The sequence below is a fragment of the Vitis riparia genome, chromosome 10 (assembly GCF_004353265.1).
Source record: "Vitis riparia cultivar Riparia Gloire de Montpellier isolate 1030 chromosome 10, EGFV_Vit.rip_1.0, whole genome shotgun sequence".
In the NCBI taxonomy this organism is placed as follows: Eukaryota; Viridiplantae; Streptophyta; class Magnoliopsida; order Vitales; family Vitaceae; genus Vitis; species Vitis riparia.
In genome coordinates, this window is record NC_048440.1 from 12,776,511 (window position 1) to 12,798,421 (window position 21,911).

At 33.0% G+C, this 21,911-nt stretch overlaps 4 protein-coding genes across 7 annotated transcripts; 2 read left to right on the top strand and 2 right to left on the bottom strand.

Annotated features, from left to right (window-relative positions):
* Positions 1-623: 623 nt before the first annotated feature.
* Positions 624-9,001, bottom strand: LOC117924280 (putative ALA-interacting subunit 2). 3 transcript variants are annotated; one of them, XM_034842877.1, is made up of 8 exons: positions 8,583-9,001; positions 7,185-7,310; positions 5,592-5,653; positions 5,430-5,504; positions 5,192-5,308; positions 4,157-4,227; positions 3,555-3,852; positions 624-1,142 (listed from the first exon to the last, which is right to left on the bottom strand). In XM_034842877.1, exons 2-8 carry the CDS (start codon positions 7,261-7,263, stop codon positions 849-851), a joined length of 996 nt encoding a protein of 331 aa, XP_034698768.1. In that variant the 5' UTR covers positions 7,264-7,310; positions 8,583-9,001; the 3' UTR covers positions 624-848. The 3 variants fall into 3 exon arrangements, with proteins under 3 accessions (XP_034698768.1, XP_034698767.1, XP_034698769.1); XM_034842876.1 differs by having other exon boundaries at positions 7,185-7,338; XM_034842878.1 differs by lacking the exons at positions 7,185-7,310; positions 8,583-9,001 and having other exon boundaries at positions 5,574-5,655.
* Positions 9,002-11,031: 2,030 nt separating this feature from the next.
* On the top strand, positions 11,032-13,599 carry LOC117923475 (pentatricopeptide repeat-containing protein At4g19191, mitochondrial-like). Its single transcript, XM_034841781.1, has one exon. It carries the CDS (start codon positions 11,077-11,079, stop codon positions 13,240-13,242), a length of 2,166 nt encoding a protein of 721 aa, XP_034697672.1. The 5' UTR covers positions 11,032-11,076; the 3' UTR covers positions 13,243-13,599.
* Positions 13,600-15,028: 1,429 nt separating this feature from the next.
* Positions 15,029-15,660, bottom strand: LOC117923104 (agamous-like MADS-box protein AGL62). The gene is made up of 2 exons (XM_034841350.1): positions 15,316-15,660; positions 15,029-15,259 (listed from the first exon to the last, which is right to left on the bottom strand). Exons 1-2 carry the CDS (start codon positions 15,658-15,660, stop codon positions 15,029-15,031), a joined length of 576 nt encoding a protein of 191 aa, XP_034697241.1.
* Positions 15,661-17,284: 1,624 nt separating this feature from the next.
* Positions 17,285-21,874, top strand: LOC117923738 (uncharacterized proline-rich protein). Of its 2 annotated transcripts, none has more exons than XM_034842171.1 (4): positions 17,285-17,491; positions 19,911-20,023; positions 21,042-21,136; positions 21,268-21,874. In XM_034842171.1, exons 1-3 carry the CDS (start codon positions 17,326-17,328, stop codon positions 21,120-21,122), a joined length of 360 nt encoding a protein of 119 aa, XP_034698062.1. In that variant the 5' UTR covers positions 17,285-17,325; the 3' UTR covers positions 21,123-21,136; positions 21,268-21,874. The 2 variants fall into 2 exon arrangements, with proteins under 2 accessions (XP_034698062.1, XP_034698060.1); XM_034842169.1 differs by having other exon boundaries at positions 17,286-17,491; positions 21,541-21,874.
* Positions 21,875-21,911: the final 37 nt, after the last annotated feature.

The window sequence follows — 21,911 nt, forward strand, 5'->3', positions numbered from 1 at the left end:
ATTCAAACAATATTCAAATCATAGTATGCTAAATAATAATTATTTTTATTTTTAAAAAGTAAGAAATGAAAATAATAAAATAATAATAATTCATCACAAATTAAGATAAATTTCACTCCACTCCTATAAAATTTGGATTAAATATATTTAATCAGTTTCCTAATTTTAAATTAAAAGGGAGGTATAACAAATAAGAAGGGCAGCCTTCAAGAAATTTCAAACTAATAGAAATTAAATATATTTATTGGGAGACAATGAAATTAACCCTTACAAATTAATAATATTATAATTATTTTCAAATATTTTACCCTATTTTTATTTTTTAAAATATATATAAATTTATTTTTACTATTTTATTAAATTTTGTCTCACTTATTATTTAAATTTAAATATAAATATAATTAAAAAATTAAAAAAAAAATTGAAAAAAAAAAAACATTATAAATGGATTCCAAATCATACAATCCTATCGATCCAAGTCTAACTTAATCAATCCAGACTCAAGCTTAGTTTAAAAAAATGAAGTTCAATTAAGCTTTTGGATCGAGTTGAACTCAGATTGATTGTTTTTTTATTTGAGTTGAGCTTCAATTAACCCTTAACCAGTCCAAGTTACAGCCCTATTAACAATGCATCGTGGACCATGCTTGTCATTTGAAAATTCACCCAATCAAATAACCTAATAAGAACTTAGGCACTGGTGAGGGGGAGTCCTCATTCCTCTATAAAGTTCCTTTTACATTAGTCAACAACACTTTCTTTTCAAACAAGTGTATGGTATTTAAATTTCATGCAACAAAAGACGAATAAGGGAGGAATTCAATCATTCATACTGGACATATGAAGTTTTACCTCGGGTTTTTCACATGAAGCAACATGAAGACAATTGACGTGAATATACAGGAAGAACCAACAAAAATGTATGCTATCCCAAGGAAGTTATTCTTTCCTCCCAACCAAGAGGATGTGGAAAGAACAAGCTTTTTCTTCCCACCAAAACTGTAGGTGTTGTAGTTGTTACTGAGGTGAACAACAATAACATCATCTGCCTCTATATCCTCTTCAATTCTTCCGTATAACTTTCGGAAGCTAGGGAGTGCTGCAGTACGCATCCATACAATAAGATCCTCTTGATTGCTCAGCTGATTGATGTGATCCAATGCGGCCCAGCAGCCCCCAGCAAAAGCAAAAAAAGAGTGTTAAAATCAGAAGAATTTGTCAACCTCAGGTTTCAGCTGGAAATGTAATAAATAAATAAAAATAATAGAATCTACAATGTATGGAGAAGCTCATCAGGGCTATATTTCTCTTCACTTTATTTGCAATTGCAATCCAATACATTGGAAGGGTTTTGGTGTTGATTTTGGGCCTAGAATGAAAAATCCTAGGATGGTTCTAGTCTAGGATTGTTCCATGCTCTTGCACATGATCACTGAATGTAAATGGTTTCAAAACCATATGATACTGCTATACTGTCACCAACATTAGATGAAATATAGGTTTTAGTGATGGCACTACAAAAGGAAGATAAATATTCATAATTGTTTTTTTACTTTTTAAACCAAAAGAACAAAAAAAAATCGTATTAAAGTAAACAAAGAGTGTGAGTTAGTAGCCCATATGTATGCAAGGTATACACATAAAATAGAAAATAAAATTCAGAATTTTAAAGAAACTAAGAAGTCTATGAACCCAAAGCCTACTGTGCTACTCCAAAGAAAGGGCTTTGCTGATATACAACTTTGGTTTCACTGTAAAAACCTCTTTTTCTTCAAAAGCCTCCAATTTCTTTTCCAGATGCACCACAAAATAGCATGTGGCAATGCCACTGTATTTGAAACATCAGTCCATCAATCCACTGAGCTTTTACCCACCATAACCCAGAGAGAGATAGAAGTTCTACATATCCATTACCACTTTCCAATGCACAGTGGTAGTCAGCCAACTCCAGAACCAACATATTCTACACCTCTTTGGCTAGGAAAGTACTTTCTATCCTGGGAGACAAACTAAAAAGGAGATTCACAAAAAAGAAAAGCCCCATTCAAACTCCTGTGCCAATTAACTTTTTCTTCCCTACATCTATTTATCTTTGTCAAATAGAGCTGTTAAAGACAAAATCAACCCTACCCAACTCCTAACAAAAGAAACTTTTACAAAGTAGTATATCACAACTTTTACAATCACCCTCTTGTGCCTCACAGCTCACATTGTCATGTGCACATGCCTCTGTAGCTAAAGCAATTTCATAAAAGTTTGCAAAGCACTCCATAATAGGGATCTCCCCATGCTAAGCATCCAGCCAATAACTCATTTTATATTCAGCCAATGAAAGAACTTTATGACTTCATCAGATTAAAATAATTTGCCTCCCTCCTGAAAGGTACACTATTTCAGCCACTTAAACTCCTTTTCAAACTTCCCATCACCAAATTCCAAACTCATCTACCTTTAGAAAAGCAACCAACTAAAATCCAAAATAAAAGAAAATCCCAAGTGATGCATTCCAAGGCTGTTAGCTAGCACGTCCAAATGCATATGACCCATTAGGAGCACTCATCTTATTCAATTAACATTATGGCTGCTTCAAACTAGCGCAACCCTCCTCTTAAAAATATAAGTTGCTCAGCATTTACGGATTAAAACACAGCTATCATCCACATAGAAGTAAATAACATGTGCTCTCTCCTCAGCTATTGCCCCAGCCACTTCAGGACCTTTTTACAAAGTTCTTTCGCCCATCCTTAGCATTGGTCCACAAAAAGCCTCCACAATGACCATAAACAAACGCAGAAAGAGAGGATCTCTTTGCCTTAATCCTCTTAAAATTTTCTATAGAAGGCCACAAGAAAACCCATTCACCACAACAAAGAACAACATTGTTGAAATACAAAAGAACAATCCACCTGCTCCACTTATAAGAACAACATTATCAAAATGCAAGTATTTCATCTCACTTATCCCCAAGGGCCATCTTCCTCAACAAGCAAGGAAGAAATTCCCAATTTACAAGGTTATAAGGCATCTAAACATCCAGCTCACAAATTAGCCAGGAGCCAATTTCTCAATATAATGTCCAAACATTTGTTAGCCGGGCAAATACTGCATCCAAGATTTGCTTCTCATCCACATACTTTTAGTATTCAAATAAACCACATTCCCATACTTTTCTCCAGATCCCAGCTAACAACTCAGAAACAATCTCACACAAATATCCCACAGGACTTCTGGGACAATGGTCTTTGATCTGGCCTACCCTTTCTCAGAAGTTAACGAACAGAAAAGTATTCCAAATTTCTTAAAATGACATCTCTTGTAAAACTATATCATTATCTCCATAACCTTCATAAATATTTATAGGTTATTAAGATTTGATGATCAAAGAAACAAGATGAGAAAATATGGTACAGCTACCACAAGTGGGATGGTTACAAAAATATACTGCAAGTCATAAACAAGTGGTGCCAAATTAAAGAATTAGATATCATGCTTTAAGGGACCTAGAGACTTGGAAAGGATGAACTAATAAACTGTTGCAGACGGAAAAGACTTACAGGAATCCTTGGATCTAGCTTTCCACCTCCAATCAAAGTCCCATTCTGGAAATTGAAGGGATACACTTCCTTGCCAAATTTGTGATCCCGGTCACTCTTCCATGCAATGTTTTTCCTGTTAATTTTCATTTCCTCTGACCTTCGGACAAAGTTAAATGTGTCATTAAACAAACTCCAAGCTATCAACCCACAAGGGACAATTGGGAGACCAATGTTCAATTGTTCAGGTTTACAGGAACTTGTGTCATTGTACTTCAGTCCATGCAGGAGCTGCTGATCGCTTCTGCTTTTGACATACCTGGAAAATATTTGAAAATTCTTGAAGCACAGAATGGAAGCATGAAGTGAAAGAACAATGTTAAAAATTAGAGGTACAGACTGCAGGCTACTGTAAGAAATTCCATGATAATTCCTAAATGAATTTATGGCAGCAGTAGAGCTCATTATCAAAATCTTTAAAACAGGAGGCGGAAATGGAATAAAAACACATTCAAGAAATGAACACAAAATATAAATAGAACAAGGCAAACAAGTAAATTTTAAATCAACATAAAGCAAAGGGCTCCTCACTGCATAAGAAGTGGAAATGGAATAACTCTCACCGGCGGTGGTTCTGATAGAAGTTATCAAGTTGGTAGTAGACGTAAATCGGAGCTTTCATATGTTTGTGCACCTACAAAATCAAAGAAGCGATCTTCAATTCTTGGAGGATAAGTTATTGATCTATAATCAACTTAGCAATCTTGATACAGAGCACTTATAACTCCTACTGGCCAAAACCAACAATAACAAAAATGGTCAGGCTATCAGCAATACTTGTACTCCTGCGACTTGTAAACTTGTTGATCTACTCCCTACATCTCCAGATATTACTTATGCCAGGAATGTTATTAATAAGCTCATCATTCTTCTTATGATAGAGGAATCTTCTACTGTTGGCATGGACATTTGAAGACCAGGGGTTTCAAAGATGTTGACTAGAAAGGTCCATTTCATGACTGTTCATTTGCCTCCAATAAAGCAAACAGCAGTTATATGATCAGGAGCAAAGGCAGAATAACATGGCTGATGGTTAGTTTGAGCTATTGCTTCTATAGTTGAATTTTAAGTTGGATGCCACTAGGTTTTCCCCAGGAAAGTTTTGTCTTTACTTGAGAAAGATGTCTCTCCTAAAAGGGTGTCTTCAATTTAATCAACAGCCAAGTCCAAGACCAGAAGAGAGACTCTTACCACCACGAGGAAATTGAAGCTATCAAAAAACTAACATATGTCTCATATCAATGTTCAAGTTTCAACATGACCACATGAAACCTGCTACAGTGAGACCGGCACACCATAGCTTGGTAGAGATATCTATTTGACTATGGTCATACAGAACTTGAGATATGATAAACTTAGGACTCCCATACATAAGATCACTGATCTAAATAAACTTGCAAGCCCCTCTTTCTTCTTAAGTTAAGTGGAAAGGCTATGCAATCCGGATCAAGTCTTACCACTTGAAAGGGAGATTATGTTTTTAATGAAATACCCTTTAAATCTTGTTTCATGAATCAAGATGAAATCTATAATATAGCAAGTATGCATGGTCACTGTAAAGATCAAATTAACATCAGAGAAGAAGAAAAGAGTATCACCTTTAAGTACCGAGTACAGTTTTTGGGAATTGAGCTATCTCTGATATAAGCAACCTTGTTGCTTTGGTACTTTTCTGGTATACATTCAGCATCATAACGTTCTACAATTTCTACAACCTAGAAATAAAATGTCAGGTTAATATACTGCTTGATTCTCTGCACAACAGTGAGTAATTTGAAAAAAAATAAAAAATAAGCAGCTGCATAATATATCCATGGCAACCAAATGGGAGATTACATTTTGTGAGGCATGGAGAGAAACAAGACCAACAGGAATAAAAATGGCACCAATCAACAAAAACATGGCAATAACCTGTAAAAAAGAAAGTTAACATCACAAAAATAAATATGAAGACCGGACTATAGATTCAGGCATAAATACTTGTGTTCAAGCACAAACCCATCCTGGTGTCAATACAGGTTTACATGCTGGGAGACTCTGCTGTGTAAACTGATATAGAGCTGCAAAACCATCATAATGAGATCACTTATATGTTAATGCAAGAAAATAAAGCAAATCATATTGAAATTAAATAATTATATGCATACACACAAACAGTGGACCTCATGATATTAAATTAGCAAGAACCAAAGGAAGGAATACTAAAGACCAGTTATCTAAGACATGCTAAGGGAAATGGTCAAAAAAGTCTTGGGGAAGGATGCAGAGATTTTTAGAAAAAAATGCCAATCAGAGCATGCTCACGATGGATTTGATAAAAGATTTGCATCAGCTGTTCACCAGAAGATATGAAGAGAAAAAAATCCAAAGGAATTGCCAAATGAAGGCTAGATCCAGGGCCTCCAAACTTATATGGTAAGCTAACTCAGGGAAGCCCATTGCTGCATCTCCTCTATTTATTGTGGTCAAGGAGATTCAGCATAACTTATTTGAAGGTAGAGGAAGGACAGTTTCTGGAAGGGCTTAGTGTCATTGATAAGGATGGATTTGTTTCAAATATCATTTGTTAATGCCACTTTATTGTTTTGCATACGCAGTTGCAGGTGCCTCCATGCATTCTTGGACAATCAGACCCTAAAGTTAGTTGCAAGCCTGGAAATCAACCCAAGGAAGATTGTGAAATGAGTCAGGGTAATTGAGAAGCATAGGAGCTGGTGGTGGATTTGGAATGGAAGGTGAAAGAGCTTCCCGTTAACTATCTGGGTTACATATTGATGCATCTTTCGAATCCAAAAGAATCAATGACCTGCTGAGACATGAGATTGCCATAATGGAAAAGGGACCATATAAGCCCAAAAGTAATGTCAAAAAGAAGTTCCTCATCCAGGCATTAGAGAGAGGAAGATTGTGAAGAAATAAAAGAGTTTTCAAGGAAGAGGTGAGGACTTAAACTACCACCTTGTGGCTCGCAGAAATACTTGTTTAAATATAAAAGTGTAATTGGAAAATAAATTAAAAATATAAAGGATCTGTAATTATGCATTTGACAAAAGATCTGCCTCACTTGGTTTAAGAATTTTCTGGATCATATTTTACAAAAATCGGCTAACTTTAAGAGACTATCAATTAATTCATTATTCTCAGGGGTCTCTAATTCACAATTCCCCATCTCAAAACTTGAGATTTTTTATTTCACAGTTTCCAATCAAACAAAATTAAAAAATTTGACTAAAATCATGATTTATTCTTATATGACACTGAAAATGTATTGTTTTAACATATGCCTGTTTTTAGTTGGTAAAAGTGTATCGCATTCGTCTTCTGCATCTTATTTTTAAGACCTTTAATACATAATCACCCAAAATACCAAGGACTTGAACAGACATGCAATGGAAATTATTTTGGCCCATAGGGTTTTACATATGAATTTGTATCATCTTGAATGGAGGCATCACACAAAATTGGAATGGTCATTGATTGTGAAAAATTGAAAAAGAGACCTTTCATCCTTTCACAATGGACCCATTCAAATTTCATAGGATATCTAAAAGAACCAAATTTTTTAACAAGAATTCCAAAAAGAAATTTCACCTCTTGGCTGCCCTGAATGGAGGGAAACTGGTCGGCCTTCAATACCAACCGCTGAGGCACTCCCTCCATCTGCATCCATTGATTCCAAATTTCAGCTCAACCAGTGCTGCCCCCAAAATTTCAGTCCTAGTGACAATTGCAACAAGGGAAATCCCTGTTCAAGAGATTTGCACCAAAAATGGAAGTGTTGTCAAAAGCAAAAGGTGACATCAAGGTGATAAGACTCCTTTAGCCTAAGGCAAAAGGCGAAAAACAAGGCAATAGCCTAACTATGGTAAGACAATAAAAAACATACATATATTTACCTATTTGATACTTAACCAATATAAGTGTTGTCTTCAATAATCAACACTATTAATTTTTCATCATTCATGATGTCTTATAAAATTAACAAAATAGTAATAATTATTAAAAGTGTTAAATATTATACCCTATATCATAAGAAACATCATATTGTTTAGAGATATTCATCATGTCTAAATGCATATTCTAATTTTTCAAACATCTAGACAACAAAACAAAAAAATAAAATAAAATAAAATAAGAGATTGAACATTCTAGAGAAACTTTAGGCATCATCATCATAGTCATCATTGAAATTAAAATTGTTATCGCTTCCATCAAGACTAGATTGATAGTCATCCATCTTATCATCTCCATGATTGATAATATAATATTTCATCTTATACTTTGTTTAATCCAATGTTAGATTGAATAAAATTATAATCTAAGTATGTTTAATCTTAACTCATGATCAAATGCGAGGTTGCCTGTATGCCTTACACCTTATCCCAAGGTGATTGCCCAGGCGTTGCCTCTTTGAAGTCACCTTGCCTGGGTCTTCAAGAGGCAACTTTTATCTACCTCGCCTGGCCTGATGGCCTAAGCGAGCCAGGCGAATGCCTTTGATAACACTGAAAAATGAGAACCACATTTATAGGCTTATTTAAAGCCAATTCAGTTAAACATGCTGCTGTAGCCAACTGTTACCCTGACTCTAATTTGGTTGCTGAGAAAACTGGGGAAAAGAAGATAAGCAAAATAAACTTTGGACCTTGTAATTTATGTTGTCCTATTAGACCCAATCCCCTTAAATTCTCTGTTTTCATAGGTTGTACACAACCAAAAATCATTTCTTCAACTTCTCAATTCCTTTTATTTTCCTACATTTTCACGGCAAGAAAACATTCACAAAAAAAAATGTCAAATTGACAAAATCAAGGATAGAATCTAATGTCAGATACTAGTTGAATAGTTGTAAACATTGAATCAAGTGTTCTAAGCCAACTGAGTAGAGTTGAATTATGCTCAATATATCAATTTACTCCTGCAATTTCTCGTACGAAAAGCAAAGAAAATTAAATTCTGGATTTACGTTTTCGAAACATAGAAACTTACCTCGATTGACGAAATAAGGGCATCAGGGGTCAATTAGTGACGTCCGCTCCCTTTTCTCTACAACCACATTTCAATCTCTCTTGTTTCCCCGTATTTTTTCAGTAACCTAACAGAGAGCAAAGAATCGCACCAGGAAAATCAACTCAAATTTTTCATTGATTCCTGACTTTGACCGGTCCGATTAGAACCGGATCATAGGAAAAAAAAAAGGTAGAGAGAGAGATTGGATTGCTTGGATGGAGAGGAAACGGGAATCTAGATTTGATTCCAGGCTTGAAGAGAAGCAAGCTCTGCAGAATCCGAAGGAGAGTGATGAAGACAAGTGCTATCGTGCACCGAATGTGTGGTGCGGCTAACCTGCACCCCAACCAGGTCTTATTTGGTGTCTTGCCACCTGAGGCGTTCCCGGTCAATGGGAGCTTCGACCCGCAATTTTGTCGCCTCGCTTTTTCGGGCAAAGGTGCTTCTACCTAATTTGAACGGATTTTTTTTTTTCAATATTATTTTTAAAAAGTAAATATAAATATATAAGAACATATTGGAAAACTATTTTAAAGAAGAATTTTCAATTTTCTAAAACAAAAAAATTGGAAAATACTTTTGACAATCAGAAATTGTTTCCTATTTTTTTTCTCACAAAATAAAAAATAGGGTATTTTCAAAAACCATAGTTTAATTATTTTTAGAATTATTTTAAAAAATAATTATACAAATATATATAATTATTAAAAACAAAACTATGGACATAAAAAACATTTTTAAAATATATTTAAAAATATTTTAGATTTTTAAACAGATTTTTATTTTATAAAATATCATAAAACAATTTTTAAAAACTATTCTTAAAAACTATTTTTTAAAATTATTTTAAAAAATAATTATCAAATAAAACCTAAAACTTCATGAACATTTTACATACTATTCCTTAGGTTTTCTTTTTTTCTTTTTTTTAGTATTTTATATCAAAGATTATTTAAATTACTTTAAGCTAAATTGTCCTAAAATATGACATGAAACCATGACCAAATAAAAATAGATAGAAAAATAATGGATAGTTGTTGCTTCTAGGAACCTTCCTCTAATCAAAGAAGGGGAACCTTCCTATTTATGACGCTTTTTAATTGTTTAAATTAGTTAATTTTTGTTAAAATTTTTATTTTTAACTCAAATTCAGTGTTTAAGTGTTGAATAATTTTTTTGTATTATCTTTTATTCAAATTTCACACAAACTCTTTTTAAAAAAAAAAATCAAATAAGAGAAACAAATACAACCTTATTATATAGAATTTAATAAGACACTATTCAAACTCATAAGTTATAATATTTACCCATTATCCTATCCAATATATCTCATCGAAGGTAACTTTTAAGTGGATGTTCGTTTCAAAAGGTTGAAGAAGTTGTTTGGTAAATAATTTAATGATTTAATTTAAGTTAGAAAGATTATGGTTTTCGGGTATACAATGAACTAATCTCTCAAACCAAACAGTGATTTTAGGAAAACGTTTCTTAACATTTTTAATACTAAAATTCATTTAATAGTGATTTTAGGAAATGTTTTTAAATTTTTTATCATTTAAGTGTTAGATAAACTAAAAACATTTTTTAAAATCATTACTAAACGCAATTTTAAAGTGTATTTGACTGCGATTTTTAATGAAGTGTTTTTAACATTTTTAATACTTAAAAGATAAAAATTTTCAAGTGTTAAAAAAATTATAAATACTTATTAAAATCACTACCAAAATTATTATAGAAAGTATTTCTGGTCTTTTTTTTATGCTTGAAGGATAAAAAATTTTAAGTATTAAAAATATTAAAAACACTTTCTAAAATTACCGTCAAACGCATTCATACTAATTCATGAAAACATTTCTAATCTTTCTAAATACTTGAAATAAAAAAAATTTAAATGTTAAATATTGGTAATATTTCCTAAAAACTTTATTAAACGAAATCTTAATCATAAAATTTTAAAAGTATTAAAAAGATTATAAACTGCCAAACGGACTCGATTAAACATGTTTGATAAAATAACTTAATATTATAATTTAAAGTCAAAAATAATTTTAAGATTAACTTAATATTTACTATAATTGATTGTTTTTACGAGTATAAAGTTGGAATAAGAATAAAAATGTATTTTTGTTGACAAAAGATTGGGAATAAAATGTAATTAAAAAGGAAAAGAAAAAATAAAGGAAAAAAAAAAACATATTTTGGATTCTTTGCATTCCCATTAACAGGCTAATATTAGAAGTGAATGAACACATTTTTTGAAAAATAAAATAATTTAGCTTTTATTTAAATTATGAAGTTATGAAACAAAATTGCCATATTTGATAATTAAATAATAATTAATAATTGTGATTAGTTAATTACCTTCCAAATATCTTTCTATATTCACTCTTACATGACATGGCCAGGAAGGGATCATGGTGAAGGGTAGGCTGACCATCCACATTCTTACTTTGGGCTTAAACCTTCATCTAACATGCTCAAAACTTCACTCTCGCTAAATCTCCTCAACCCTTTCCCTCTAAAATTCAAAAACTTTCCCACCATCCAAACACAACCATTCAGCAGCTCCTTCTCCTCTCTCTTAGACCTCTGCACCAAACCACAGCTTCTTCAACAAGTACATGCCAGGTTCATCCTCCATGGCCTCCACCAGAACCCCTTGCTCTCGTCCAAACTCATTAACTGTTATGCCAATCTGGGCCACCTCAATCTCTCCCAACAAGTTTTCATTTCTATCTCCAACCCAGATTCGGTTGTCCACAACGCAATCCTCAGAAACCTTTCAAAGTTTGGTGAATCCAAGAAAGCCCTTTTGGTGTACCAAGAAATGGTTATGAAATGTATGTATCCAGATGAAGGTACCTACCCTTTTGTGTTGAATTCCTGTTCTCGTCTCTCGGATGTTGAATACGGAAAAAGGGTTCACGGGCAGGTGGTTAAACTGGGCTTTGATTCTTACGATTTGGTGGGTAATGCTTTGGTGGAAATGTACCGGCGTTGTGGAGATTCTGGGAATTTGCAAGAACCGGTGGAGGGAGAGGCTATTAACGATTTGGCTTATTGGAATTCTTTAATTTTTGAGGCTTATCAAAATGGAAATGCTCAAGAGAGCTTTCGGGTTTTCAAGAGGATGAGAATGCAGAGACTTGAACCGGATTCAGTTACTGTAATCAATTTGTTAAGATCCAGCGTGGTTTTGAATTCATTGAAAGCAGGAAAATTTATTCACTGTTTGGTTGTTGTGGGCTACCTGTGTGAAAATTTGTCTGTGAATACTGCTCTGTTGAGTATGTACTCTAAATTCAGCAGTTTGGAGGATGCCAGGTTGTTATTCGAGAAAATGCCTGAAAGGGACTGTGTTGTGTGGAATATAATGATATCAGCATATTCCCAAAATAGCTACCCTAAGGAAACCCTGGAACTTTTAATCCAGATGGGGAGATGTGGGGTTAGAGCCGATTTGTTTACTGCAATTCCAGCTACGTCTTCCATTGCAGAACTGAAATGTCTTGCATGGGGAGTACAAATGCATGCCCATGTGATAAGGAATGGTTTGGATTATCAAGTGTCAGTTCATAATTCTTTGATTGATATGTATTGTAAATCCAATCGATTAGAAGCTGCACAAAAAGTTTTTGATTTGGTGAAAGACAAGACTGTGGTTTCATGGAGCTCAATGATCAAAGGATATGTAAGCCATGAGAGATCTCATGATGCTTTGTCACTCTTCACCAAGATGAAATTGGATGGTTTTAAAGTTGATCGTGTTACAATAATTAATGTCTTGCCCGCATGCGTGAATCTGGGGGCATTAGAACAAGTGAAATACCTTCATGGATATTCAGTCAAATCCGGTCTAAACTCAACATCTTCCATGAATTCAGCACTCCTCATGAGCTATGCAAAATGTGGGTGCATAGATATGGCAAGGAACCTCTTTGATGAAGAGGAACTAGATGGTAAGGATGTGATCACTTGGAACTCTATGATCAGTGCATATTCGAAGCATGGAGAGTGGTCTGAATGCTTTGTGCTGTACAACAAAATGAAGCAATCAGGACTGAAACCAGATCGAGTAACCTTTCTTGGGTTATTGACTGCTTGTGTTAATTCAGGTCTTGTGAGAAAAGGGTGGGAGTGTTTGAAGGAGATGACAGAAACCTATGGCTACCAACCCAACCAGGAACACTATGCTTGCATGGTGGATCTTCTAGGGCGTGCAGGACATATCAGTGAAGCTGAAGAGCTAATAAAAACTATGCCCTTCAAACCTGATGCTCGGGTTTGGGGCCCATTGTTGAGCGCTTGTAAGATGCATTCAGAAACAGGACTTGCAGTATTTGCGGCTGAGAAGCTCGTAAGTATGGAACCAAAAAATGCCGGAAACTACATTTTGCTCTCTAACATCTATGCTGCAGCAGGGAAGTGGGATGGAGTTGCTAAGATGAGAAGTTTTCTTAGGGATAGTGGTTTGAAGAAAACCCCTGGCTGTAGCTGGCTGGAGATAAATGGGCAGGTGCATGAATTTCGTGTTGCTGATCGATCTCATCCAATGTCGGTCAACATATATACCATCTTAGGAAATCTGGAGCTGGAAATCAAGGAGGCTAGAGATTTGGGAAGACAATCTTGGAACTGATTTTGGCCTTGAAGAGAGCAGAGATCAGAGTTCACCTCAGGACAGACAACACAGGAAATAGTATATGTCGAGGTTGGAACACATGAGCAACCAATTTTTTAAAAGCTTAAAGCTTATAAGATTTGAGTACATAATATGTATCAGAGACTCTCCAATTCTCATCAGGCATCTGGACCATCTCTGGCTGCCATTTTTTTTTGTCTGATTGCAGGTTGGAAACATGTCGAGTTTTATACTACCATAATGCTAACCCATAGAGAAAGTTTCTTTGCACTAATTCATAGTTCATACTAGTGTTTTAAGGAACAATTTTAATTGTATCACATTTTCTTCGTATGCTGTTTCTTCTCAACGTTGAAGAAAATTGCCATTTTCAGGATTCATCTTCTGTTATTCTGTTATTTGTCTATGGAAGATGTGTAATTGAACCTTAGTTTTGAAATCCCTTTCACATGAGGAACAGTATAACTATGGAATTGCCACCGATGATACAAGAATTCCGATGGATGAAAATATTGGTAAACACGGGTATATAAAAAATTATGAATGTATATTTTGATAAAAAAATCGATGATGAAATGAAAATTAAAACTCATAAAAATATTTAAAAAAACTCTAAAAAAATGATAGAAAAACAACAATACTTATTGAAATTGTTTTATTGATATATGTAATATACAAGTTTGAAATCACATTAATAAATTTATAATATTATAAAATAATAAATGAATTTGAAAATACATTAACATTAAAATGATAATATATTTAATTTGAATATATTAAGGAAAAAATAAAGGATGATATTTAAATAAGTATTTTATATTTAAAAATATTGATAATTTTATTTTTTTATATTTAATTAATATATAAAAATATATAATATATAATAAGATAATTAAAATTAACTTCAAGTTTTATCTTAGTTAATTTAAAATATTATATATATTAATAATTTATTAAATTTTATTTTTTAAAATTAATTTAAAATACATGACTTATATATATATATATATATATATAATATTCCATTTGCATATTTAAACTAAATGACGTGGTGTTTCAATCTATCATTGATTTGTTTAAAGCTCTACGTTGGTGGTCTTGATGTTACAACAATCCCATGAAGTGGGAGGGAATTTTTTTTATCATTTTTTTAAAATTAATTTAAAAAAAAATAATATTATATATTTGTCTAAATATGAGTTATAGTCCTTATCTTATATATATAGGATTTTTTTTCATTTTGTCTAAATATGAGCACAATCCCACATCCCTTTGAGGGTGCTGTTTTATGTCTCCGATCATGATCTAAATTTTCTTTTAACTATTATACCAAAATTAAAAATTTAAGTGGATAACTTCATCCATCGTTTGGCCCATTAGATAAGATTTAAAAATCATAATAGGTTGATTACACTAAGAGTTTGAGCATTAAAAATCATCAATATATCGCAAATTTTTTGCCCATGCTGATTTGATATATCGCCCATATCTCCCGATAAAATCCGATAACTTTATATCCATCTTCACCGATATATTATGATATTTTCATCTCTAGTTAGACCTTGATAGGTTATGAAACTGCAATTTTGTGCTCCGGCGAGGCAAAGGTCCACAGGTCTGAAGAATACCTTAGGAAGGCAAAGGAAGATATCCATCATCATAACTAGTCTAATGAATACCTCAGGAGAAAGATAATGATATATGGGGTAGTACTATTTTGCGAAGTACGGACGGAACAGGGAGCGAGAGAAAGATAAAATAAAAAAAACCAAAGGAATGTACATCAGAAAAGGTGTTCGTCGAAACCGAACCCAAAATCGAAACCATGAGGAACACCATGTGCAGCCAAATCATGGCCATGCAGAACACCACCAGAAGAATTATACTCCTGCGGTGGCGCTGCATATTCAACCATGGCAGTCGAAGAAGGACCGCTCTCCATCATCATCATCATGGTCATCTCCTCCACTCGATCCGCCACCTTCTTCCTCAGCTCCTCAAGGGAACCCCTGAACTGCTCCAGTTCATTCAACCCCATGTTCTCAATGGGCGCGTCCCACCAAAACCCACCCTCCCCATCTCCCCCACCGTCTCTTCTTGCTCCTTCTTCACCTCCAGCCTTCCAAGAGCCTCCAAGTATTGCCTCTGAACGTGTCCGTGCACCTGTCCCGCCGGAACAAGCGCACGAGAGTTGGTCTCGCGATGGAGGAAGCGATCGATGACAGCGTCCGCGGAGGGGTGGCCGAAGACGAAGGCCCTCCTGCCCGGAGAGAAGACGATGACGGCGGCCTCAGCACCGCACAAAACGCAGAGCTCGCCGGCCTTCTTGAAGAGTCCTGTTCGACGCTTGGAGAAGGTGACCTCCAAGGAACTTTTCTTCTCAATTTTTTTTATTTCGATCTTCTGTCTTCCCATGCTCTGTTTTTTCACCATATTTATGTTTGCCATAATTGAAGTCGACTTGGATAATGAATGTTTCTTGATGGCTTGATTGCTTTTTATATAGATAAAAAAACAATACTTGCTCTTAATAAAAGCATCTTCAAAAAGATTTTCTAAATCTTAATATAGAAATAAAATATTTCCATTTACCCTAAAAATAAAAAGCTACCATATAAAATATAAAATAAAAAATTCAAAAATATTTCCTAAATCTAAATTTAAATATTAAATATGTAAAAATTAAAAACTACTATTTTTTTATTTGTAAAAATAAAAAATATTTTATATTCTATCTTTTTATTTTTACCAATTTAATTTTTAAATTTAGATTTAGAAAATCCTTTTTAATTTTATATTTTATATTTTATATAGTAGCATTTATTTTTACATTATATGAAAATATTTTATTTCTAAATTTTGATTCCAAAAATCCTATTGAATTTTTTTAAGAGCTTTTTATTAGCCGTAAATATTCTCTTGAAAATAAAAAATAGTTATTATTGGTATATTTTATATGGTAGCTTTTAAAAATAAAATATACTTTTTTTCCAAATAAAAATAATTTATGTTATTTTCGTAAAATAATAAAAATTAATTTTTAAAATTTTGAAATTATTTTTTTGAGATAGATTTTTTTTTCTTTTCAAACTATTGCTTAAAATAATTTATTAGTGCTACTTTGGATAAATATTTTGTTTTTATTTCTTTTTTAAAAAAAAGTTTTGACTTCTATATTTTATATAAAAATTATCAACTTAATTATTTTAAAAATAATTTAATAGTGCACATATTTTGTTTTTGTTTTTTTAAGAATAATTTTTTTTTGACTTCTCTATTTTATATAAAAATTATGAACTTAATTTTTAAAAAATTTATATAAAAAATATCAACTTAATTATTTTAAAATTTTAAAAATTTGAGTTTAAATTTTTTTTAAAGGCTTAATTATTTTTAAACAACTTTGAAAAGTCATTCTACTTTTAAAGTAAATATCAAGAAGTTATTTCATTTTCTAAAGTTGTTATTATTTTTTTATTTTTATCAATTTTATGCAGCAAATTATGGATTCCCTTTTATTGGTCCATCCAGACGGTTACACTATGAGCTTACTTGGTGAATATTATTATTTTTAAATGAAAAGTAATATATGAAAATTTTTTAAAAAAATTATAAAATACAAATAATATTCATGAAGATAACCCCGAGAAATGAATATTGAATAAGGTTTATGGCTTAATATCACATTTTTCTTTTTTTTTTTAATTAATTTGTATTACATGGGAAAAATTTTATACATAAATTTTATAATTATTAATAAAAAAATAATAACAGAGACTCTCTATAAGCAATGCTTCATGTTGAACAATTCACGCTTTTTGTAAAATTAATTTTTATTATTTTTTAATTTGAAGATTAATTTATTTTTGACATAAATATTTTTTAATTTTATATATATATATATATATATATATATATATATATAAAATGATCGGTTAGTTTTGCAAATGGATGATTTTATCAAATAACCTTTTATTATTATTATTAAATTACTGCACTTTTGCAAAAGCCTTTGGCTTCTCCACGTTAGATTCCCAGCATAAAAAAAACACTCAACTCTCAAACAGCAAACCACCTCCTATGGCTGACGCGGAGTCTCCTTCTCCTCCTCCTCCGCCTCCGGCGGATCAACCTGATCCTCCATCTTCGCCTCCTGAACTTGCCACACAACCCGATCCTACTCCTCCCGAGCCGTCCCCAACACAACCCGATCTTCCTCCTCCGCATCGATTCGACCCCAGCCGAAGTAACACTCTTTTTTAGGGTTTTGAACTTGTTTTTTGGGTTTTGTTTCTTTTGATTGTTTCTCGTGTGTGTATTAATTGGATTTTATCGTTTCTTGTTTAGTTCAATTCAATGCAGTGTCTGATGGGTGCTAGGGTTTCTTGTTTTAGGTTTGATTGTTTAGGGACAATAGCAATTTTATTATGTTGGCCTTGTGAGCCTTTTTAAGTTGGTTATGTACTAATGTCTTCTATCTTGGTCAAAAGGTTTGCCCAAGCTAGTTGAAACTGCCCGATTTTGAAACTTTCTCAAGGGTGAAACATGAGAAAACATTTGCATTTTGTGGGAATTTAGTTATGTTGCAACATTCTGCAGTCGCAGTGATTGTATATGGGCTTTTGTTGATTTCAACATAACAACCTATTAGAGAATTAATGTTCCAATTCTTAATATTTATACAAAGGAACAAGGGTTATTTTTTTAATAAAAAAAAATTAATAGGATGATGGTGGCCCTTTTCTTTTGGAATGAAAGCTAAAAATGATGGTCATGTGAATTTGTAGTATAGATTGTTTGTATGACCATAGTATTAAAAGGCACAAGGCACACCTAAGGCGCAAAAGTCTCCAATAGCTTAGGCGCAAGGCGCAACACAAGGTGTGCACCTGAGTGAAGTGAAACCGGACCTAGGATGCATATCAACTTTATAAAATATGATCCAAGATCTAATACAAGCAATAAAAAAATTAAGATTCCAAACATTTGAAAGAAGCATTCAACAACAAAAAAAAAGTAATGAAATTATTTAAATTTCAAGAATAAAAGTGTTTAAAAAGGAAGAGTAAAGCAGATGAGGCGCGCCTTTTCAATAAGGTGTGTGTCTTGTCTAGCAAGGCACTATGACTAGGGATTGGCTGCCTTGATGTGTTCTAAGCGCGCCTTAGAAAACTGTGTATGACAGTGCTCTCCTGTCAATTGATGGGCTTCCTATCCTCTCGCAGAATTGGTTCATGTAAGTGGTGGAAATCAATGGATGTTTGTTGTGTTCACAGTTTTATAAACCAAATCAGAGACTATTTCTATTGTTCTTATATATATAAAATACTTGTATGTATGTATGCATGTATCCTTATTGAAGTTCTGTCAAATTAAGTTTCATGTGGTTAGCCTAGAAATTTCATGATAAAAATTGTAGGTTAGATTCTTTGATAAAAAAATGTAGGTTAGGTTCTCCAATGATAATATAATATCTGTGTTTTAAAAGGCTATTGAGGGTCCCAAGGCGAGGTTATGCAAATTAACCTTGATGCTGTAGCCCAAATATATGATAATTGAGGCTTAAACCTCACACTGTTGAGGCTTATAGCCTTAAGGCTAGCCTCAATATAGAGCAATAAAGGTTTTAGCCTCATCTTGTTGAGGCTTACAACCTTAAGGCTGGCCTTAATATGGAGTAATAAAGGCTTAAGCCTCACCCTATTGAGGCTTGCTATCTTGAAGCTATATCCTCAAGGCTTAAGCCCCAAAATTCAAAGGGTTTTAATGATGGGCTTTTTGTGTATGTATGTGTATTTGTAGATATATATATATATATATATATATAACCTTTTGTAGGGTTTTGATATAGATTTACAAGTTTTGTCTTCGATTGAAGACTATGATTAAACCTTATACAAAGTAAGGGCTTAATTGACCGCTATAGTGACTAAGCTCATATATAATTATTATTATTATTATTGAAGGATAAAGAAAAAAAGTCATAAGAATTGATGGATGAAGAAAAAGAATAGGTGGACATTAACACTAATGAAGAGCATAATAGGGCTATTAGATATGATTACGATTTCTTGGAAAATCGTACTAATGATAGTGATGTTTTAAAGATTATTTGATGAAGTCATAAAAAAAATTAAATTATAGTAGAAAGGAAGATGAATTAGAAACTATTGACAATGACAAACAATTAATTTGACTAGTAAGAATTGTGTGGTTTTCTTGTTATTCAATTTTCATCTGATTTTATTAGTCTTTTTTTTTCTTTTCTTTTTCATTATTTATTTATTTATTTTTAAAGTTGAGACTTATACCTTGTTCTGCCTCAAGGCTTTAACCTTTTCATTTGATCAAAACACCTCAGAACCACCTTTGGCCTTTTAAAACATTGAATATGATATGATCAATAAAATAGCAAGAATGTGGAACCTTTTTTGTGTCTTAACTAATCCATTGAGTTTGCCCACTAGAAATTAATTAATAATTTAGAGTTCTTACATATAAAGGCGGCACATATATTCTCCATCCCATGGTGTCTCAAACTCACTGAAATGTTATTATTAATAAGGAGTTTGGCAATGTATGATTCTGGACTTTTATGTTTCTAGCCGGAGAAATTTTTTTGATGGTCCTAATCTTTAACTTATCATTTTTTGGTTCTTCTGAAGTGATTGGCATCATCAGAAGGAAGGCTTTGATTAAAGACTTAGCTGCCGTCTACCACGCAGAGTGCCTTGCATACTGTCAGGAACTTTTGGAACTCCAGAGAAAATGGGAAGAGGTTAGAAACATTACTTTATTGTTATATTTTGTGCTTGTTTTAATAATTGCGTACATTTAATTGACAGTAACAAATTGTCTCATTATTCCTGAAATTTCTTGAATATATCTCATTTAATCAAAACAACAAAAATTCCATTCATACCTTTTTAAAATAATTCCTTATATATTCTAGAACATTTGCAAATACTTTCTGAAGTATAATTCCCAAATTATGTTTAATGATAATCGAATGCTAACAAATGTTTTTTTATTTACTTAGCATGGATAACTGCTGTTACACATAAATTCATTCTTGGATTTTTGGGCAAACTATCCATGGCATTTCTCATACTAAATGCTGTGTAATTCTGATGTCAAATAATTCCTGAATGCTAAACTACGATATATTTTTGCTCTTCTGTTTTTTTTGAATCAGTTCTTAATTTTGTGGCTGTGCATGGAAATTATTATGAGTAATAAATTTTATAAATGAAAAAGAGCACTTATAAAGCATACAAAAGCAACAAGTAGGATGGCCGACTAAACATCAGAAGGGTATTGATAGAGTGTAAAAAAGGAAGACCAAGGAACCTATGAGGTACTGAACATGCAAATGATTAATATGAAAATGCTTGATATGAAAATTGTCTAGCCTCAAAGAAGAGAGCTCAGCATTTCTTGAAAAAGTATTTTATTCTGGCTGTTTCTGATACATTATAAGATGTAACAAGGCACCAAATACCCTTGTACTGGTTTTGAAGGGCCTGTATTGGATTTTGATTGATAAAGGCCTAGTCATTCTTGGCCATCTACATTGTTTGTTAAGACATTATCAGTCTTCCCATGCACCATTTTGAAACTCTGTTTGGAGTGAGAATAGCATCTTTGTCAGTTGTCTATCAGAAGGGTTGATAAACATTCATAGTATAACTAGCCACTTTTTTCTTGGAATCCAGAATAAAGTGATTATTGAAATGCAGAAAGACTGATTATGACAACCAGTTCTGACATCTAATTCTTCTTGAAAATGTTTGCAGCCATGTGTGAACATAAAAACTACTGAGGATTCAAGGAAAGAAACAATGAGGCCCCCCAAACGCATAAAGAAATCGCGCTAGACGCCATTTTGAATGTAAGCTTAGCACTTGCAAGTAAATTTGAATGTTGGATTTAGAACTTATCTTGAATGGCGGATATAAATCTTAAAGTGGTGCTTCAAAATTCTTGGGTGAAACTACAATGTTTTGCAATTTTGTGTCACAGTCTGATTTACTGTGGGATGGGCTATGGTGGTGCCACAGACACATCCAGCAGGTTGCCAAAAAAATTGGTATTTAAGTAATTTGCACTGCACCCTGCAATTCTGGTGCTATGTAGTTGCAAGCCTTGCATTCTGTAAAATTAGAAACCAAAGTTTGGCATTATTTTGTCAAGCTAAAAGTTTTCTCCAGTGCTTTATTAATTGTTTAGCTGGTAGTATTATTTGTTGTTGGAGCATTTGTGCTTATGGCTGCAGTAATAACGTTGGAGTTTCAGGACGATCCCCAACGTTGCATCAAAAGCAGCGTTGGATGACTTTGTTCTTACAGATACGAGAAGAGGCTAAACACAAGGGACCTATTTGAAATCTGTATTAGCATTGGTGTGTTAGCTAAACGCGATAGATGATATTCCTACTTATTGGAGAAGGAGATCGAGATTTGAAAAAGATGCGACTTCTGGCCAAGTGAAAGCCCAAATTCAAAAATGTCTACATGATTTTGCTGATGTTAACGACTTGTATACTGTATATTTTACATTCCTGTTTACAGATGTACTTTTAAGACAGATGCATCAATTCATATGGTAGTGATCACCCTTTCCATGTCAATCTTGCCCAAATTACTGGTAACTCCAGCAGGTGTTAT